At 43.4% G+C, this 21,287-nt stretch overlaps 3 protein-coding genes and 1 non-coding gene across 8 annotated transcripts; 2 read left to right on the forward strand and 2 right to left on the reverse strand.

Moving 5' to 3' along the window:
- Positions 1–1,040: 1,040 nt before the first annotated feature.
- hax1 (HCLS1 associated protein X-1) lies at positions 1,041–4,490 on the forward strand. Of its 2 annotated transcripts, XM_042435550.1 has the most exons (8): positions 1,041–1,264; positions 2,401–2,654; positions 2,867–3,093; positions 3,219–3,282; positions 3,380–3,513; positions 3,784–3,901; positions 4,024–4,100; positions 4,256–4,490. In XM_042435550.1, exons 1-7 carry the CDS (start codon positions 1,200–1,202, stop codon positions 4,095–4,097), a joined length of 936 nt encoding a protein of 311 aa, XP_042291484.1. In that variant the 5' UTR covers positions 1,041–1,199; the 3' UTR covers positions 4,098–4,100; positions 4,256–4,490. The 2 variants fall into 2 exon arrangements, with proteins under 2 accessions (XP_042291484.1, XP_042291483.1); XM_042435549.1 differs by having other exon boundaries at positions 1,049–1,264; positions 4,024–4,490.
- Positions 4,491–6,885: 2,395 nt separating this feature from the next.
- On the forward strand, positions 6,886–10,272 carry aqp10b (aquaporin 10b). Its single transcript, XM_042436667.1, has 6 exons — positions 6,886–7,320; positions 8,082–8,208; positions 8,384–8,521; positions 9,088–9,206; positions 9,626–9,843; positions 9,990–10,272. The coding sequence occupies exons 1-6, from the start codon at positions 7,009–7,011 to the stop codon at positions 10,189–10,191; spliced, it is 1,116 nt and encodes a 371-aa protein (XP_042292601.1). The 5' UTR covers positions 6,886–7,008; the 3' UTR covers positions 10,192–10,272.
- Positions 10,273–10,435: 163 nt separating this feature from the next.
- Positions 10,436–21,279, reverse strand: znf687b (zinc finger protein 687b). 4 transcript variants are annotated; one of them, XM_042436663.1, is made up of 10 exons: positions 21,036–21,279; positions 17,942–20,329; positions 17,168–17,430; positions 16,857–17,041; positions 14,694–14,870; positions 14,391–14,553; positions 13,677–14,030; positions 13,306–13,406; positions 13,025–13,112; positions 10,436–12,507 (listed from the first exon to the last, which is right to left on the reverse strand). In XM_042436663.1, the coding sequence occupies exons 2-10, from the start codon at positions 20,313–20,315 to the stop codon at positions 11,899–11,901; spliced, it is 4,314 nt and encodes a 1,437-aa protein (XP_042292597.1). In that variant the 5' UTR covers positions 20,316–20,329; positions 21,036–21,279; the 3' UTR covers positions 10,436–11,898. The 4 variants fall into 4 exon arrangements, with proteins under 4 accessions (XP_042292597.1, XP_042292594.1, XP_042292596.1 ...); XM_042436660.1 differs by having other exon boundaries at positions 17,168–17,463; XM_042436662.1 differs by lacking the exon at positions 21,036–21,279 and adding an exon at positions 20,778–20,996 and having other exon boundaries at positions 17,168–17,463.
- On the reverse strand, positions 14,177–14,311 carry LOC121913860. The gene has a single exon (XR_006100390.1). It is a non-coding gene; the product is annotated as a small nucleolar RNA SNORA13 (small nucleolar RNA).
- Positions 21,280–21,287: the final 8 nt, after the last annotated feature.

Raw genomic sequence — 21,287 nt, forward strand, 5'->3', positions numbered from 1 at the left:
TAGTGAGTAATTAATAATAAAGTATTTGAGTACTATTTTCACCACTGCTGATAAGCTTTAGGGCACAGGCTTCATTGCATTGTGTATCCCAGGGTGACTAATTAGCATTCAAACGGATGTTTAGAAAACAGATGAGCTCTAATTGGCGACAAATATGACTTATACAGATAGACGCTCGAGTTACAAATCAAAACACCCAGTTTAACCCATTTTGTCACTCACAATGATCTGTATCTCACAAACACACACACACACACAAATCTGCATTAAACAGTGCACAGTGCACACGCCGCTGTTGGGATTTCATCAATGAAATCACCAAACAGCGTAGATGACCGTTTAAACCGCAGTTTACACATGTTGGACTGACTGACGTCACAGTCCGTGTTGGAATGTTTCGCCCTGAACGTTCCAGACTCTGGGATGGAACGATGTTGCTAGGAAACAGCAGATCGCTTTCACTTAGCAAACACTACAACAGGCAGCGGTGGAAGAAGTGGATCCTTTTATTAAAAGTTACACTTTACAAAAAGTGTTTCATTACAAGTAAAAATACAGAAATATTACGGGCAAAATGTAGCCTACTTGAACTCAAAAATGCCCGTTCACATATATTATTCCATTATTAAGTGTTTCATTTCAATATAGTAGTTTGTCCAGGCAGAACTGATTACTGAATCACGTTTAACTGTTGAGCCATTTAATCATTAACAATTTATCATATTTTATACAGCATTATATAGCTTTACGATAAATGTAATGAAGAAAAAGTACAATATTCCCTCTAAAATGTGGCGGAGTACAGAATAGTTGTAGCACAAAATGGAAGTACTGAAGTGATGTAGATGTATCTCAAATTGTTACTTTAGCACAGAAGGGTTGACTAAATGTATTTACTTTCAACCACTGACAACAATTGACACCCATGAACGTCTCAGTTTTTCAGACATGAACATTTCAGACAAAAGTTTTCTAACTGTTTGGCAGGTGTATTATAACGTGCTGTTGTTTTTGCTGCGCGTTTCCTGTGTTCACTACGGTAACAGCATTACGACAGCTTGCGTCATTCCGAAACCGAAACATCGAGCACTTTACGACACTGTTGACAACTGTGACTGTCCTTTTTCTCTCCAGTGTGTCTTTTGCTGCGCGTATATTTTTTGTTATGATTTAGTTTTTTTCACTAAAGCTGTGGGTAAATGAGTGTTTTTGATTTATTTCGCGGGTTCTTCGGAGTACCCGGAGGTCATTACCGAGGTCGAAGGTAAGTTTATGAAGTGAAGAGGAGAAGCAACTGTCGGGTAGCTAACCTGAAGCTAGCATAAGTCCTTTAACTTGTATCGGATAATGAAACTTCTTAAAGCATCTTCAGCTCTCTCAAGGACAAGATTAAGAGTTTCTGTGCCAGGAAACAACAGGGGTCCAAGCGAGTGGTATCTATAGTCTGCTAATTTATGAGATTTAGGCTAGAAGCGGATTAATACACCTGATTAACTACTTTAAAGTCTATAATTATGAAGAGTTGACATCACAGGCAATGATATGTAGCGTACCTAATGCACATAAATAACATTAATACTCACCCTTTTTACTAATGAATCCTTAAAATACCAATACAGCAATGTAAAATTACTCCATTAGAAGTAAAAGTCCCGTATGAAAACTCCTACTTAGGTAAAAGTACATAAAATGTACATAAAGTATTAAAGTAAAAGTAGTCGTTTCGTCGTACTATTTATGACATTACATTATTAATACTGAAGCATCAGTGTGTAAGCAGCATGTTACTGTTGTAGCTGCTGGAGGTGGAGCTAGTGTGAACTACTTTATGTACAGTCAACTAGTTTAGTCCAGTGTTTCCCAACCACTGGGGTCGGGCTCTCCAAAGGGTCACCAGATAAATCTTAGGGGTCGTGAGATGATTAATGGGAGAGGAAAGAAGAAAAAACAAAGTTCTGATACACAAATCTGTTTTCAGTTTTTGGACCTTTTCTCTGATCTTTGATTTTTGTTGAAATATTGGATCATTTGAACATTTATTGAAATGAAACCATGTGAGAAGTTTAGGTGGAAAAATCACTATTTGGTGGAGCTGTTAACAACTCATAGACATCTGAAATGTGACCCTGACTACACACTGCTTTTTGTAAGATGTCAAAAGTGAAAAAGGTTGGAAACCACTGGTTTCATCTTTAACAATTTGCTATATTTTAAAAGCTTGTTATATTTTCCATCGTGTCAAATCTTCATCTGAAAAGTAACTAAAGCTGTCAAATAAATGTAGTGGAGTGGAAGTATAAAGTAGCATTTAATGAAAATACAGTATAAGTACGTTAAAAATGTACTTAAGTACAGTACTTGAGTTAAGGTACTTGGTTACTTTCCACCACTGTGTATCAGGGACCCCTTCTTCGATGCCATGACCCATGATGACGACGAGGATGATGATGATGATGAGGATGGATTTGACTATGATGGCTTTCGGGGGGATCAGCAGGACCCCTTTGACAGCACCTGGAGATTTGGCTTCAGCTTCGGCCCCGATGGGATGAGGATCCAGGAGCCTCCGGCGTTTGGCCACGTTCTCAGGGAGATGGAGGAGATATTCTCCCAGCTGGGCCGCTGGGACAGACAGCAAGAGTCTGGATACTTTGGTATAAAAACTCAGTACACACATGATCCAGTCCTTTACAATTTCAATATGAAGCATCTCTTTACTAGCTTGTACTTAAAAATGACTACACATGTTGGAATTATTATGTTAATAGTGAGTATGATTACAAAAATCTAATTATAAAAGGAAACACTTTGGATTTGAAAGCGATTCCCGGCTGTAAATACAGACTGTGTCTCCCTCGCGTTCTAGATGTTCCCAGTATCATGCCACCACCAACACCACCACCACCACCTCAGGACAGACCAGAGAAAGGTGGAGGGAACCCCCTGCGAGACTTTATGCTGAAATCCCCTCACAGCGACCAGCCAGGGCCCCAAACAGGGCCGTCTAGAGAGCCCAGAAATGATGGCTGCCCTTCTTATGAGTCACCAGAGTTCCCCAGCTCACCATTTCATGGCTGGACCCCTTTTTCAAAGGTAATGAGAAAGTTAGCAGCTACTTGCATTTCTCCGATGTTATTTAGATCCAATGGCAACATGAAGTTATAGTGTTTATTGTTATGTATCAACTATTCTTAGATGTTCTTATGTTGTCTCAACAGTTTAATGATATTTGGAGACGAGAGTCACAGAAACCTCCAGAGGACGAGCGCAAAGAAGACAGAGGTAGGTGATATTTTTATTTAATCCTCCAGTTAAAGAAAGGAAGTTTGTGCTTTTGCCTCGAGTTTCAACAGATTTCTCGCCCCCCCAACCTCTCCAGATCTGGACTCAGCAGTGTCTTCTGGTGGTTTGGATCAGATTCTGTCGCCACCTGCTGGCCAGGCACCGAGCCAGCCCAGGACTCGATCCTTCTTCCAGTCAGTCACTGTCACTAAGGTGGTGAAACCTGACGGGGTGAGAGATACAGTTTATCTTCATTTTATCATTCATTTTATATGAATACACTTTTCAAAGCAGATTTCCAAGTGTTTCATGGACAATTTTTTTTTAGTCCAGTGTGTGGAACATGACAGAAATGACACATCCTAAAAAAGGCCATGAATATAGTAATCTGACACAATATCAGTACACAAATTAATTAAATGTTTATTTCTTCTACTGTAATCCTATTTTATGTTTTGACTTGTTGTGAGTTGATGATTCGTCTGTTTTGATGTCTGACAGACTGTAGAAGAGAGGCGCACAGTCAGAGACGGCCAAGGCAACGAGGAGACAACAGTGACCCGTTCAGGTCCTACGAGCCTGAATGGAGCAAACCATCAACCTGAGCCTATCCTACCAGGTCGGTTTATACACAGTGGGTGTTTCTAAACTGTCTTACAGGTTGTTAGAGTATTTTTTTTACTTTGACCAACATAATAGCTCAATCTAGTTCTCATGCAGTTTTTCTTGTTTTTATTCCAGGTGATCAACGCCCCTTTTTGGACATGCGGGATGATGACTCATTATTCTCCAAGTTCTTCGGAGGGTTTAAATAACATGTTAAGCAAATGAAGTATACTCTCTGGACTGCTTTAACTATAGCAAACGTTACCTGAAAACATTTCTTTAGAGCTGTGAGTTCTATTTCACATCCTATGTATGTTTTTAAAGGATCTGAACTCTAAACTCTGAACTTTATACTGCTTCTCTATAGATGGACAAACTGGTTGCATGAGCGACATTTGCCAAAAATGTGTTGAATTATGGATTCCAACTGACCACGTAGACTAGAAGCTGCCAATCCCGATGACTAGTGATCTTGACAAATCGAGACACGAGGCACCAAACAAATCCACAGTTACATATTTTATTTTTGTATTGTCCTGTAGACAAATCTATACAGATGTGAGTGTGTGTGATGAATCAAATAAAGAATCTTAATATATTTACTTTGTTGTTGTTTCCCTGTTATTCTTAGTTTAGTTGATTTAGGTTTACCAGCTCTGATGTCATTTAGCCACAGCTAATGAGCCAAAAACTGTTGTATTGGATATTTATTTTACTGAATGTAAGTTAATGCTGTGGTTTCAGGAACTAGCAAACACTGCAGTCAACAACTGAGTAAAACAGTGAAAATTTAATACTGGATGTGTGTTCTGTGTTAATGCTTTTGTCTTGTAGATTTTGGGTTGTACTTGCAAAAACTATCTTTAACAATAAAAATCAATTTTTATAAGACTCCTGGATTGTGAGTTGTGAATAATATAAATTGCAATGCATACATTTCAAATAAGAGGATGCATATATTGCAGTTAATGATAATGTAATCCATTATTTAATGTTAATTTGTGCTAAAAAACCAGCAGAAAATGAACTGGTTTTGGTCTTCTGGAAGCTGAGAGAACTGAAACAAAGCTATTTGGACAGAGCATAAGCAAAGGATGGACTTTTTAGAGGAATTTAAAATACAACCTTCCTAAACCAGAAGTTTATTATATACTTTCTTCGACTCAGCTGTGAGGAATTACTGTTCTGGCAGGAATTTCTGAGATCAGATACCGGCGAACTGAAGTGAAATAAAGCAGCACTGTTAAAAGTCCAAATTCAGCTTGTTCTCACATCACATCTTTGCATGCCATCCTGGTCACAGCAAGCCTGTAATCTCTCCTCTTGAAATCAAACATAATCAGGACTCCTTTCTCCATCTCTCCATTTAAAAAAAGCCCCCATGTAATGAACATGTCAGTGTGACCTCGATCAGGGTTGCGGTTTCCACGAGCTTCGGCAGAGATGTCTTTTATACAGAGGTATGATTATTCATGTTCAATTACATTTTTTAAAAATTCAAGGCGCTCTTTCATGTGTGAAATATCAAAAGGTCTGATTGCTCCGGCTGCTTCTCGTGTTCTGGCAAATCTGCCTTCATCAGGAGAGTGGAGATAACGATACCTTCAATTTTTCCCTAAACAGCAGGCACTGCACTCAACATCAAAAGACACTGTCCTTGCAAACCGTTTTAATTAACATACAGGAATTATATAACCTGCTGCTGACTCTGTTTCCTCCCTCAGCTACTTACACATGTGTGTTCCTGGCTGGGTCATAAAGCACTTAATGCATCCTGTGTGATGGTTTGAGGCCTTGTAGGTCTTTCTCCTCTTTGTTTTGTGTACTGTATGATGTTATGGACAACAGAGTCCTGTGTTCCTTCCATTTTCCCCAAATGAAAACAACATAAAGAAAGTTTGCTTGCTTTTTTGCAGAAATCACCAAACGTGCAAGAAAAGATAAATGTGAATAGCTGCATTGTTACATGAAGATAATTCAATAAATAATTAAATTTTTGCAAGCAAATCACTTCCAATCTTATTATTTCTCTCTGTCCATTTGAAAGTCTATTCTTCCCACTATATTTGACATCGATACCTGGATTCAAGTCCATCTTTCACCTGATTTGATGACCCTTTATTGGGAAAACACTCTGCTATTCATGTTCATGTTACATCACAGACACTTCACGCTTTTTGCTCTGTTTGTTGATTTCTGTGCACGAGCAGCTTAAATAAATACTCATTTTTGCAAGCAAGGTCTTCCTTTGACCAGGTGAAAAGGATCTGAATGATGAGGAAATAAATACCTTACATGCAGGATGCACTTGAAGTCATGAGAAAAATAAACTCAAATCCTGTTTCGCTTCGCCTCCATTCACATGCTTCCTACCAGAGGAAGTGAAATCATCTTTATAGGAAGGAAGGAGGAGTTTGTAGTATTACTCTACGCTTTGCTTTTCTACAATAACTCTGTCCAGTGTTTTAATACAGTATTATTTTATAGTTTTATAATGCAGTATGATGATCTGCTGACATACACGATACCTCCTACACTGATTTGTGGTGTGATAGTAGTTTATTGGATTGGCATAACCTGAACAGAATTTAACTGATAACAATGTTCTCCACATAACAAGTCCGACAACACTAATGGTAGACAAATGTATATTTTTGATATACATCATATAAAAATAAACCTGAAATCAGTACAAGCTCTGTTGCTTGTTCTCCTCTACCATGACTGTCAGAGGAATTACAGATTATCACAGAATACATGATATATATTTGAGAAAACTGTACCAAAAAGTTAATTTCTTATCAGCATTATTTGTTGGTTACTTACATAGATGCAACATGGCACAAATCATTATAAATACATTGAAATACTTTATAGTAGGATGGACGGGATTTGGATGAAGAATGCTGAACTGAGGAGTGTTTGCACTTAGAGAAGAAGAAAAAACAACAACAAAAAGTGTAGAAATCTAATAACCAATCAAATGAGAGGAACAATCAGAGGCAATTCCAAGCAGGTGAGCTCACAACAAACCAGCTCAGTGATCCAGGATCAGGCCTGTTTGCAGGAGACCAATGTGAAGTATTTTCAATCGCATATTTTTTTTTATTTAAAAAAAAGATGTCTTGCAAAGTGAACTACTCTCCTCTGCTGCATGCACACACACCACCAACTCAACCGTGCCATAAAGTGAGTGACGTAGCTTACAGCTCCAGTATGAAAGGTCAAACTCTGCTCAGTCAGGCGGACAGTGCAGTACTCCGCAGGTCAGATCCACCTGATGACAGCGTCCCGGCTCTGAAAGCTCATCTGTGGCCACCAGACGGTGCAGAGGAAACGTCCGGGATGGAGAGACTTCTGGGGAAGTGTCGGATCAGAAACCAGCTGGTCAGGGAGTGCATGGCTGAATGTCTCGGAGTGTACGTCCTGATTGTAAGTGTTTTTTCTTTTTGTTATGGATTTGAACTTCAGTTAGTTGCATGAGGCACTTTGGTGTATCATTTTCTAATGTATAAATGCATCATACGGCAAAAGATTCAGTACAAAAGACAAAGAACATTCATCTTCTTCAGTAATTGTTCATATTTAGTGTCTAGTGGGACTATTTAAAATGCCATGCTGAGGCAAAGACTCATATTTGTGTTTCAGATCCAGGCTTTTGCATTTGTTTCACTCGGTCACTATAGTAACCATCAAGTATTTAACATAGTTTCCCAAAACAATTACATACTTTTGTGTTTTGAAGCAGTTAGTGAATCTTCCCAATGGATAACTGAGGACTTTGGCCTGAAAGAAAGACAGAACAAAAAAAGAGAGAGTGACAGTGAGTCAGGAGGGAAGACAGGTGAGGATGGGTGAGGCGACAGAAGGGAAGATAAGGAGCGAGAGTGGTGCAAGAGTTCTTCATCAGTGATGTTTGTCTCTCATTTGGCAGAGTTTGTGTGCTTTTGTTTCATCTCGATAGTCTTTATCTGTCTCGCCTGCCAGTGCAATCAACATTTACAACACAAATCATAAAGCAGTTTCCTGAGCAATGAAGTTCATAAAAAAGAAAATTGCACCAAGGCAGCGCTGTGTGTTTACTGGCCTTTAGAGACAACAGAGTCATTCAGATTCAGGTTCTTAGATGTGTATCTTTTTTTTCTCCACTCAGTATTACATTCTGCTCATACAGCTCTTCATCTCAATTACAGCTATTTGGATGTGGTTCTGTCGCTCAGGTGACGACAACTCAAGATAAGAAGGGGCACTACCTGTCAATCAATCTGGGTTTTGCTCTGGGAGTAACATTTGGGGTCTTTGTGTCACGAGGAGTCTCAGGTAAATATATATGTAAAATTGTCACCTACAGTATTTAATATGAAGGTCAAAGCTTTGTGTTGCACAGATTGTAATAAGCATGTAAAGATGTATTTTATATCTCCAGTATAGGAGACAAAAGACGTATAATTTTTAAATGTTAGAAAGTTTAATTCTCTTATTTTCCTCCTGTAAGGTGCTCATCTGAACCCCGCTGTCTCTCTGAGCTTGTGCGTTTTGGGCAGACATCCCTGGTTAAAGCTGCCTTTCTATGTCTTCTTCCAAGTGCTTGGAGCGTTTCTGGCTGCAGCCACTGTTGGCCTGCAGTACTACGGTGAGTCTTCAACAGTAACACCTGCAATCAGAATCACTTAATCTCCCAAATATTGCACTAGATGCTTAAACCCACTCATTCCTACTTAGAAACAAATCATAAATATGTGGTTTCATGTTTTAAAAAGGCTCCTATATCTCCTAAAACATCTGGACACTGTGGTTTTTAGCAAACATTACTGAAACTGGAGTAAAAAAAGTGCATTTGTTGGGGACTACTTTTAGCTGCGGATGAATACACATGTGGGATGTGAGTATTTATGGCAGCAGCATGATGTATTTGGCTGAAAATAAACCACAGTGTGCATGTGTGTCCATGGAGGAATGAAGGAACACATCACCCAGTGCATCAATGCAGCTAAATGAAGTGTTTTTGAATAGTTTTTGGACAACAAAGGAGGTGTAATACTTGTTAGCAGGATCAGCTCATTGTTTTCAAGGGATTTTTTATCAATAAGAAAAGCATATCAGACATATCTTTTCATGTTTAGTATGATATACTCTAAATACTCTGGGAATTGTCTGTGTCTTTTGTGTGTTTGTGCATGTGCGGTGAGGTGTTTACAGATGCTATCCAGGCGTACAGTGGAGGTGAGCTGACAGTGACAGGTCCCACCGCCACAGCTGGCATATTCTCCACCTACCCTGCAGACTACCTCAGCTTGTGGGGAGGCGTCTTAGACCAGGTCAGATTGATGCTGTCACTCCCCTTTGGTTGTTTCAAAGGTTCATCCCTCACATCAGCGTAAAAGACACACTACTACACAGCCACCTGGAGGCACTCATTGCTCCAACATACAAATATAAAGATACTCCTGTTTTTTTATAATGCATGTTATAGTTGTATGAGGGTGTTTTTAACTTATATGTTGGCCTATTTTATGGAAACAACCCTGGTTGTGAAATGACATTGAGGGTTTTTAAGTGTTGCATATTTGCAACTAACTATTCAACAGGATCAAACCACTGCCTTTTTCAGTTTTGGGAGCTTTAATCTAACATGCTCCATCTTTCCTTCACTGAATCTTTTATCTTGTTCCTGCTCTAAATACTGGACAGGATGTGTACCTTTCTGCACATGCATAACGGTTCCCTTGTTATCCAGGTGATAGGTACAGCTGCCCTGCTGCTGTGTGTCCTGGCTCTCGGGGACCAGAGGAACAGTTCCCTCCCCGATGGTCTCCAGCCTGTCCTGGTGGGAGCAGCGGTGCTGGTTATCGGCATCTCAATGGGCTCAAACTGCGGCTACGCTCTCAACCCAGCCAGGGATTTTGGGCCTCGATTGTTCACGTACATTGCCGGCTGGGGAATCGATGTTTTCAAGTTAGTCTTCTCAGTCAGGACACTGAGACACTTTTTGTCTGTTTATACCATCTAATTTTCTTCTCTTTGTTGTCCAACATCATGATTATAATGGAAACTCTTGCTGTATTTAAGGCTACAAACTGCTCCATTAACTGTCTTTGCAGGGCTGGAGGTGGTTGGTGCTGGGTGCCAATAGTGGCCCCCTGTGTGGGGGCGCTGCTTGGAACGCTGATCTACCAGCTGATGATTGAAGTTCACCATCCTCCCAGTCCGTCTGAGCTTCAGACCTCATGTCAGGAGGCCACTGAAGGCAAGACGGGGCTGGAGCTGGAGGGAGTGGAGCCAGACTGTGGAAAACCCACTTAGAGATAAAAATGAACCATGTAAAAGAGAAAAAAAATGTCCTTATTATAGTAAATGCTATTTATGATGTAATACCCACTGAAACTGTCTATGTATGTGTTTGTGACTGATGGATTGGAACAAGTAGGTTGGTCCTTAATGTAAAAAAAAGCACAATTGAATTTTTGATTAATTTGAGTTTTTGGTGAATGCAGTTGGAGCAGGAAACTGAAGCCACATGAACATAAAAAAAAAGCTGCAAACACTGTTCTGAATGCGACCCTCAACTCTGCAGAGGAACCTGCTGCACGAGTCAATCGTCTCTTTTACACATTTATTTCGAAACAGCACAAAAGTGTATGGCATTTCAGCAAGCAGACCACAACCATGGAAAAGAAAATGACATGAAATTTCCACTATTGAGCTATATAAATATGATATGACATATAAAAGATACAAACAAACAAAAAAAAAAAATCCACTCATAGGCCTCCATCATGTGACCGCGAAGGCTGTTTTTGAAACATACAAAAGAAATGTGAGTACAGCAAGCACTGATTCTGTAGATAAAAAAGAACTGTCTCAAAGAGATAAACATTTGTATTCATACACATTAAGACAACACAACCCCCTCGCTCTCCCTCTGCTTTGTAATTACAATGTATAGCTACCTCTGGGGGGGACTTTTTTTTTTCTTTTAAACTTCAAATTGTTTGGAAAAAAAGGGAACAGTACAAGTACAAATACTATACGTATTCACATTATCATAGCAAGTTACTAAAACCAGAACGCTTTCTTTTAGTGTAATTATATGTATTTACATGGCAAACTCTTACAGATATACTACTGGCAGGAAGCCTGACCTCTCTTTTTCTTCTGCTACTAGCTTAACGAATACCGACATCACACATTATTCACACTACACAGGTTACAGACCTCCAGTAACCTCGTCTCCTAAAGAAATGCCTTCAGAGATTCTCATCTCATGTCTCCGTTGGTAAATCGCACTATGTCTAGCAAGATTTGACGCAACTGACTCACACAAATACCAACAGCAGTAATGTGTTTTGTATAAATAAATATTACAATATTGTAGCAACATAAAAATCAGTGTCAAATTCTTCAAACGTTCCCCTTCATGCTTCAGACGTCGGCGTGAGATCAGTTTTACCGGCTTCAGAGAAAGCGGAGGAGCTGATAAAAGTGATCTAAAGCCGCCGAGATGAGCATGGACTTGAGGCGAACAAGCATGAATACCATGAGCAATGTGAAGTACAAAAATATCGGCACTACAGCTGTCAGGAGTACAGTGGGAGGTGGATGTATTAAAGTATGTGTTACATGAACAAACAGGCAGGTGGCTACAGTCAGTGCAGAATGAGTGATTGAAGAGGGACGAGACGTTATTAGACACAGTATGGCTGATGTATAAATGCTTTGCTCGGGGGGGGGGGGGGGGGGCTGTTCAAGAACCGTTCCACTCCAGAGTTTATTACGGGTGTGTTCAGTTATGTGACCAGTAACATGATCAAACATGCAATTACAATCGCACAGAAGAGGTGCCATAGATAGAGTAAAACTGTTTATGGTGACTAAAAAAAACTGCACAGGAGACCCGAAGCAGCTCGCTTTCATCTCAGGATCAACATTCATATTCTACAGCTTCTCTTCTCGGCCTTGACCCTCGTAACTCCTCGTCTGTCTGTCCGTCCTTTGAGGATCTGCCCCCCTCTACTGGGGCTTGTCTGTCTTGTGTGCGGTGAGGAAGGCCATGCCGTGGGTCCTGAAGTGGGTGTTGAGGTCCGTGGCCTTGTCGAATCGCCGGCCGCACACTTTGCAGCTCAGATTCCCCTCTCCGTCCTCTCCCTGCGCCTGAGGGGAGCCGGCCGGTGAGCCGTCCGGAGAGCCGTGGGCGCGCGGGGTGCCGCGGTCTGTGTCGCTCTGGGTGTCCCGCACGCGGTGGGTGATGAAGCGGTGCCTGCTGAGAGAGCCGGCCGAGGCGAAGCAGACGCCGCACTGCAGGCACTGGAAGGAGGCGGTGTCGGCCCGGTGCTGGGGGATGTGGCGCTGGAACTCCGCCCCGTCCTCGGTGGAGAAGCCACAGGGGACGCAACGGAAAACGTTGTCTTCCTCCTCTAATTCGCCGGGTGTCAGAGACGTCGACGCTACTGACGCCCTGGTTCTCTTAGCGGGACCACCACCGTCCTCGCCGTCCTCTGTGGCGTTTTCCTCCTCATCCCCTGCCCTGGCTCCAGGAGGTCCACCCTCACCGTCTTGCTCTGAGGAGCTGCTGGGACCTTCTCCACCTGTGGCTGCACGCTTCCTGGTCATGGGGGGACCCTGAGGACACAAGAACGGCAAGTGAGACCGGGCAGTTGCATTAGTCATAGACAAGGTAAGAAAAAAAGGGAAGGAGGATTCATAATTTGATGAACGCTCTTGTCCCAGTTCCATATTACATAATATAGAGTATGTACTATATACTAGTCATAATATACTGATTTTACTGTTTTGTACAATCAGACAATGATCCTGACAAGCATCAATCAGTCATTTTGGAAAGTCAATGCCAATTATACTTCACAAAGAGAAAAACAAATGTGTTTCCAAAGATATAATATTGATTTTTTGTTTTCTATATGTAGCCGTCTCACCATCACCTGCAATTTATTCATACTACTCGTATATCTGTGCGCAGCTCCTCCACCTCCTTTGTGGGACAATATTGTACATTAACAGACAAACAAATCAAGCTTTTTAGATTGCACACTGACTGTCACTTTTCCAGTGTGATCACATCCCCTTTGAGTTTATTCATGTCCACAAACAGAAATAATATCACACAGTCTTGTCTCACCTGTCCATCTGGGGTTCTGTGGTGGAGCCGAATATGCTTGTCCAGTAAGAACCGACTGCCAAAGGTGCGTTTTCCTTCTGTGCAATATCTGGAAAGTTATTATGCAGGGTTACCAGGGTTAAATGCCTAAAACTGAGACTAAGACAGTTTATAATAAAATCCAGCTAGATAATTCAATTAACCAACTAAAACTTCTTTTTAGAGAAAAACCCAAATTATAAAAACATTGAAAATAACAATTTTAGCTCAGTTTAAAATTCTAAAAAGCCAAAGATACTCACTGGCAATGGAAGACTCTTTTGTTGCCCTCATGAATGACACGCTCATGACGCCTCAAGCTGGAAGACGTGCTGAACGTGCCTCCACAAATACGACATGGGAACTATGGAGTTGGCAGCACAGATACGAACACACACACACACACACACACACGTAGGAAGAGACAGATAAGATAAGTAAATGTTAAATAAACAGCAAGGGAAGGAAAATTAATATCAGCCTCCAGGGCAATAACAGGTAAGCTGGTTTAACAGTGCTAATTAGATGCTGCATCGAAATAAAAAGTTTAATTTTCTGTCTAACTAATATTATAAGACAGAACACAATCACATGAAACTGACTTCCTGTTGCATAAGAGAGCGTTATGTCACACCTTGCCGTGCTCCATCTTCACATGACTGAGATAATCGTCGTTGTCGGTGAAGGTGGTCTGACACTGGGGGCAGGTCCACTCCGTCTGGGCGCTGGGATGACTGCTGCCCCCCGCCGAGGTCGTGTGAGCCCCCCCCGGAGCCTCGTAGTCCTCGTCCGCGTCGTCGTCCTCTTCCTCTTCCTCCTCTTCTTCCTCCTCCTGTTCTCGCCCCCAGTCCTCTCCGTCGGAGTTGTCTGTTTTTCCCGAGGATTTCGACTTGAGGCCGGAGGGACCGGATGTGTTGGCCGGGGCCGAGGCAGGGTTAGAGGCGTCGGACTGGGCCTCCTGTTTGGCTGACGGGCCTCTGTGAGCCGTCTGAAAGCGATGACGGGACAGTATGAGGACATATAAAAGCGTTCAGAGTGGCTGCGAACATTAATTTACCTTTTTCAATCCTCCATCTTAGGAAAAAAACAACAACTTTGCACATGTTGTAATTTTAAAAATGTGATTATTTTCACTACTGTACTTGGCATAGAACTTAGGACAAGGTCAGCAGAGAGGAACCTTGCTAAGGCCGATCCAAGAATTACTGTATGCCTTTGTTGACACCACATTCATTGTAGAAAGCAACAAATGGGCAACACATGAAGGCAAAAGATTCAGATTTGTATTGATAACTTGCCATATCTATTTATCTCAATATCTAAAATCTATGAATAGTCACAAACTCACCTTAATATGCTCCATCATGGAACCTTTCTGGGCGTACAACTTGGTGCAGTCAGGACACTTGAACACGTGCACTTTTTGCTTGGCTAAATGAGTGTCAAAGTGCATGTACAGCAACGGCTTTTGGGTAAAAACCGTGTCACACATCACACATTTATAGATCATTCTGCAAAAAAGGAAGAGAAACACAAGATAGAAAATGAACACTGCAGGGAACTATTTCATAACTTTCATACATCTGCTGAGAGATGTTTCTGCATGTGTGGGTGGGAAATGGATTATTTGGTAGAGGTGGGAAACACGCACTTGGCCTGTCCTCCGGTGAGCGTTGGGTGCTGGGTGCTGATGTGGCTCTGGGCGCTGGGGGAAGACTTGAAGGCCATGGGGCAGCTGGGGCACTTGTGGAAGACCTCGCAGTGAGCAGTCTGAATATGGGACTTGATGGAGTTCAACCCTCCGAACACGACCTGGCAACTCGAGCACCTTGACGAAGCAAAAAAAAAAAAAAAAAGAAAAAGAAAAAAGGATGTATTCTTACTTCATTTTAAAATAAAATTCTCTTGAATTGATTTCGACTTCAGATTCATCGATATGCACATTTATTTTAAAAAATCCACTGACTTCAGCTTTTCAAATGCAAACATTTTATGGTTTTCTTAGTCATCTATGATTTTTACCATTGTTGGACAAAACAGTTTACTATAATGGTGTCACAGCCTGTTGGTGTGACATCTAAAACAGCTGTTGTTTAAATCTGGGATATAAATGTATTTTCTTTCTTTAATTTGGAAAAATAATGGAATAAATAGAAACTCAAAGTTTTATAATAGACGGATGACAAATTAAAGGAGAAACCATCATAAAGTGTCTTAGTAAGTTGGGCCACCATGTGCCACCAGAATAGCTTCAATGTGCCTCTGCATTGATTCTACAAATCTCTGATCTCTACTGGAGGGATGAACATCATTCTTCCAAAAGATATTCCCTCATTTGGTGTTTTGATGATGGTGGTGGAGAGCGCTGTCTAACACGTCGGACCAAAATCTCCCATAGGTGTTCAACTGGGTTGAGATCTGGTGACTGTGAAGGCCATAGCATATGATTCACATCATTTTCATACTCATCAAACCATTCAGTGACCCCTCGTGGCCTGTGAATTGGGGCATTGTCATCCTGGAAGAGACCACTCTCATCAGGATAGAAACGTTTCATCATAGGATAAAGGTGATCACTCAGAACAACTTTGTATTGATTTGCAGTGACCCTTCCCTCTAAGGGGACAAGTGGACGCAAACCATGCCAGCAAAATGCCCCCCAAAGCATAACAGAGCCACCGGATCCCCTCACTGTAAGGGTCAAGCATTCAGGCCTCTACAGTAGTCTTGGTGAACGCCACACATGCATGCTTTTCGAGAATATGGTGAAGGATGACTCATCTGACTATATCACTTGTTTCCACATCCCTGTTGACCAGTGCCTATGGTTTTTGCACCACTGAACTCTCAAATGTGCATTCATCTTTGTAATGAGGGGTTTATGCACTGCAACCCTACTATAATATCCCTCTCTATGCAATTGTCGACGGACTGTTCTTGCTGAGTCTGATCATGTCCTGCATTGACCTTCTCAGTCACCTGAGGAAGACTTTCTCTTCTGCTTTTGACTGCATCACAGTCATCAAATATACGACCACATTTTCCAACCCTATTTACTGACAACTTTCCCATAGATCTAAATGCAGATGTCACTTTAGTCACTGTTCCCATTGAAACACAACAGTCAGTGGAGCAGTCTTTGTGACTGAAGCTCCTGCCATCCGAACGATGAACCCTCTTTCAAAGTCATTTAGATCTTTTCCTCTTTCAATCTTGATGCAAAACCAGAGTAAAACGGGCCTGCTCAGCATTTTTATACAAGCCATAGAGCATGATTGGATGTTAACTGCTTAACTGTACCATGCAGTGCTTCTGTGTGCAGCATCTGCATTCGTTATGTTTCTTCACTCATTTATTCAGGTTTTTCCTTTCATTTATAACCCGTCTGTATATGTTGATACTAGATATGTAATAGATATGGTGTTGATCATTACACCACAAGCATTCAAGCTAGTCCCACCAGAATTACTTTTAATGAAGTCAAGTTTTTTAAATTTAAACTTTTAAAGTAAAATCATTTAAAAGTATGTAAAGTACTCAGAAAAATGGAAATTTAAACATCTAAAATGACATGACAACTTGGCAAACCCCATCTGCTCAGAATGATATGATCAAAAGCTCCAAAACAGCTACTAAATAGAAACTGTGGTGAGACTGTTTTGTAAGTTTTAGTATATTTTAGGAAACACAGTGCTCTGTCTCCTAAAGTAAATACTGCTGTCTGATGCTGCTGGTATCAAATTAAGGCAAGACGTTACTGGAAGTAGTATTAAAGGATCTTATAGCAACTTGTTTTTGATGACGGTTTCCACACCTGTAGCCAATGCGCCTGGCAAAGTGCAGACAGGCCTCCTCCAGGTGGGTCTGGAAGCTGGCCTGCCGGGCGATGCCCCCACACTCAGGACAGACATGAGGTGCTTTGTGTTTGTGGATCCTCTGGTGGGCGGACACGGCACACGAGTTCGGTAGCATCATGGGAGGCGAGCACTGTGTACACGTCTGAAACAGAAGAAAAGAAGAAGTCAAAAAAAAAAAAAGGAGAAAAAACAACCTCCAACATTACATAACAGCAGAAACCAGAAGCACGATACATACAGTGCTCTCTCTCTCAACACCAAGACTCACTGAGTTGGGGGCAGCTCGGATCTGCTGGAAGTGCGTGACCAGCTCGGCCTTGCCAGAGAATTGTGTTTGGCACTCGGGACATTTGAAATTGTTGTATTGCAGCCCCTCCGCCTTCTTGCAGGGCAGAGGCATCAGCGCTTGGGGACCTTGGGGTGCGCGGCGGACCGGTCGAGGTGGAGCTGAAGCCGGAGACGTAGCGTCCTTCATCGGGCTGGAGTTGGCAGAGATGGCGGAGCCCCCGGGTGTGGTGGAGGGAGAGGAGACTGGAGGAGATGAGGATGAAGAGGAGAGTAGTCCTGGTCAACCAAGAGGTGGCAGTCAGAAGAGATAAATAAATGTGAGGTTGTCAATGAAGATGATCACAAATGAATGATATGTTTAGGGGTTTTTTTTCCCATGACAAATCATCACAAGACTAACATAATGTTGTGGTTCTTTCATGATTCTACACAAATAAAAAAAAAATGTATGATGTAAACAGCATAAATTAATGTTGAATTCAAAAGCATTACACACACTTAATGCAAAACTTTCTTACCATCAGGGCTGCAACAACTTGCCATCTGTTTCCTGCTCCTCAAAATATGAGGATTTTCTACTTTTCTCTCTTTAATTTATTGTGAATTCAATAAATTTTGGCTTTGGGCTCTGGGTGATAGTGACTGGCTTTTTTTTTTTTTTTTACTATTTTCTGATATAAAAGTGTAAAAATATGTGGCAGTTTAACTAATTATTACAACTAATATTTACTAAGTTAGTTGCAGCCCTACTTACCACCGATGGGTGTTATGTCCTGCTGTCCGATCATCTGCTCCACAGTGACAGGCCTCATGACCAGGTGCGAGCACTGCATGACCAGCCCACGCTCCTTGTGTTCCCTGGCATGTAGCAGCAGGCTGCACTTATTGAAGAAGGCCAGCCTCTTAGCACAATGGTTGCAGGTCACCTCGATGCGGAGTGATCGGCGGTCGTAGTGTCGAGCCAGGCTGCGCTCCAGGGCAAAAGCATCTCCGCACTCCAGGCAGCGGTACCCTGTGGCTGGAAGAGGGAGACCCCACTCGGGTGGCGGGGGCGCTGACAGGTCGGGCTTGTAGCTAGGCAGCAGGTTCTTACTGTTTAAGATTTTATTGAAAGCCTCCACCAGGCTCGACTGACTTCGGGAGATGACGGCGCCCGTGCTGTTGACTATGGAGGCAGGCTTGTTTGGCTGGAGGGTGCCGCCTATGATGGTGCCGCTACCTCCGTTAGCTGTCCCTTTTGTGGCGGTGCGTACACTGATCCCACCAGCGGCGACTGAGAACTTGGGAGAGGAGGCCACAGCAGGAGTTGCAGGCAGGGCAGCTGATTTTGTGATGCTGACGGCCGTGGCAGAGACTTTGGCCTTGTCAGATGCAGCCATTTTGTTTTGGACCTTTGTGGCAGCGGCGAGCATGACGCTGCTGGCTGCGAGTGTGGACACTGGCAGAGCATTGAGAGCACTTACTTTCTGTTGCTGGGATGTCATGTGACCTTGGGAGGCATCAATTTTTTGGGCCTTGTTTCCTAATACCTTGCGCTCCCCAGCTTGAGTTTTAGGGTCCATACCTTTCCCTGCGGCGCCACCTTTAGGCGCCACCCTTGTGACAGTTCTGGTTATTCCACCCGTGGAGGTTTTAATTGTTTTTATTCTGACTTTGAGGGGTCGCGACGGAGCGCCAGAAGCAGCAGGTACAGCGACACCGGCTTCTCCTCCTTCAGTGGAGACAGGCTTCGCCTTGCCATCATCCACCTCCATCTTCTCCTCGCCTGTTCTCGCGTTTTCTCCCTTGTCAGCTTTGCCATCAACGGCCCTGTCCACCCCATTCCCCACTTCCATCTCTTCCTCCTCCTCCTTGGGCTCCCGCAGCTCAGAGGGAGGTGGAGTGGAGGCCACCGCAGGGCTGGAGCACCTCTTGGCGGCTACTTGAGCAGTTGATTTTGGCATCTCTGGCTCAGGACTCTCTGGCGAGTCTCTCTCCTCTATGACGTGCTCTGGATGCCGGTCCTCCAGCTGGGGATTCTCTGTTGAGCCGGACTGAGGGGTCGATGAAGTCAGAGATGCCCCTGAAGGCGTGTCCCCGGGTTTAGGGTGAGACGCGGTAGAGGACGTGGGCTGAGTTGAGACTGAGTCAGACTTGTAGCGACGGTTCAGCTGTGTAGAAGTTGGGGAGTCCGGGTTCTCCTGGATCACCAGCGGACTCCCCAAATCCGGGTCAGAATCATCCTCCTCCATCTGCTGGTGCTGAAATCCGGCAGGGCCGCCTTTAGGGGCTCCGTTAAAAGGCTGAGATGAGTGCAGCGGGTGTGATGAGAGGGCAGAGGGGGGAGTGGGAAGCAGAGGCTTGGAAGGCGGAAAGAAAGGGGAAGCTAGTCCAACGGGCCCACCTGCCGCCAGAGGAGAAGAGCCAGCTGATAGTGAGGAAGATGAAGGTAATGAAGCTTTGACTCCATCTGCTCTCTCCTGGCCCGTGTCCTGCTGCTGCTGCTGCTGCTGCTGCTGCTGCTGCTGTTGCTGCTGCTGCTGCTGCAGGAGCTGCATCTTCCTCGCCCGGCCCACTGGATCTCCGGACCCCTGTGCCACAAGCGGTTTCAGTCTGTTGAAAATGTTTCCGCCCTGCTTATGTGACTTAGCTGCACCAGCAGCCGACGCCTCTGAAGACACTTTAGGGGTGTTCATGGACCACGGCGCCCCGTTGGATTGCATCTGGCTGAGGGGAAGAGGCGTAGAAACACCAGACGCCCCAAAACCATTGTGGTTGAGCGCTTCAGATTCAGCCATCCCTGGGGCACACGCGCCCAGTCGTGGACCCACGTCGACCCCTGCGATCACATCAATAGGGTCCTGGTCTGTGTCTCCGTCCCCTCCATCTACAGCCTCAATACGAACTTTATTCTTCACAATCACACTCACGATGGAGGTGTCCGCCTGGGGGTCTGAGGAGGGGCTCGGCGGTCTCAAGGATGACCCGACACCCACCACGCTGTCTGATTTCCCCAGAGGTGCCCCTGTGGCTCCATGGGGTCCCTCCGCCTCATCTGGAGCAGACTGGATGGCCTCTTTGGCATCTATGTCAGGGATGTCAAATGCTGCCAACAGGTCATCAAAATCTGGGGTCTTCATGTCCCCCATACCGGGATTAACTCCTGTGGAAACATGAATTCACAGACATGGTAACAGAAGGCAGCACAGCATACTGGCATCAATCTGTTGTTGTCCATCAGCACTGGCTTGCTAGCATTTTTGCAAACAGTGACATAACAAAAACACCAACATGCAAAATATCAACAAAGCACTTCTGGTCGTTAAAAAATATATTTCTGAATGAAATGTCGCGCATGAAATTTCCGTCATGCACCTTCAAGCTGATAATCTACAGCAGGTTAGCCTGTTATCCTGCACTAGCCATTATATTAGCCAGCTAGCACGCTAAGCGACGGCGTTTCTGCAACTAAACCAGCTTCTCTGGCAGCAGAAGCTCAGCACTAATCTACTATGAATGGGACACACACTGCTTCCTCACTGCATGCTAAACGCTGCAGCGGTGACTATTTGAGTGACAGTCTGAGCAGAAAAGCATTTCGTTGCAGCAACCTCGGCTATTTTTGAGCTAGCGATATTCCTCCCCGGTTGACGCTGGCTAGCTGGCCGCTGAGCGGCAGCCAAAATAGAGAGGGGTCATTTAGCTAACTAGCTTAGCGTTCGCCATTAAAAAGCGACCGGAGCTGGTTTGCTTGAGGTGTGGTGTGACAGCCAGGTCAACCCGGTGAGTGGCGGGTCGACGGTGTCACAGAAAAGGATGGCCGGGATGGGGATTTTTCGTTTAATATTTCATGCATTTTGATTGTTTACCTGGATATGCGATTCCCGACTATCCTAGCTCGTTTTTTCAGCTGAAAAATGCTGCGCTTCCCGTCACATGACCGCAGACATCCTATCAGGCTGTGATAGCGCTGGAAAAATGCATGGAGGATGCTGCAAACGACACGTATATTTATTTCTGCTGGGAATGATGTATAATATTTATGACCCACTTTACGAGACTTATTTTAAACACCATGCAAGACCTTGTTGGAGCTGGACAGTGTGATGGGTTTTCCACGA

Source organism: Thunnus maccoyii, chromosome 15, assembly GCF_910596095.1.
Source record: "Thunnus maccoyii chromosome 15, fThuMac1.1, whole genome shotgun sequence".
In the NCBI taxonomy this organism is placed as follows: Eukaryota; Metazoa; Chordata; class Actinopteri; order Scombriformes; family Scombridae; genus Thunnus; species Thunnus maccoyii.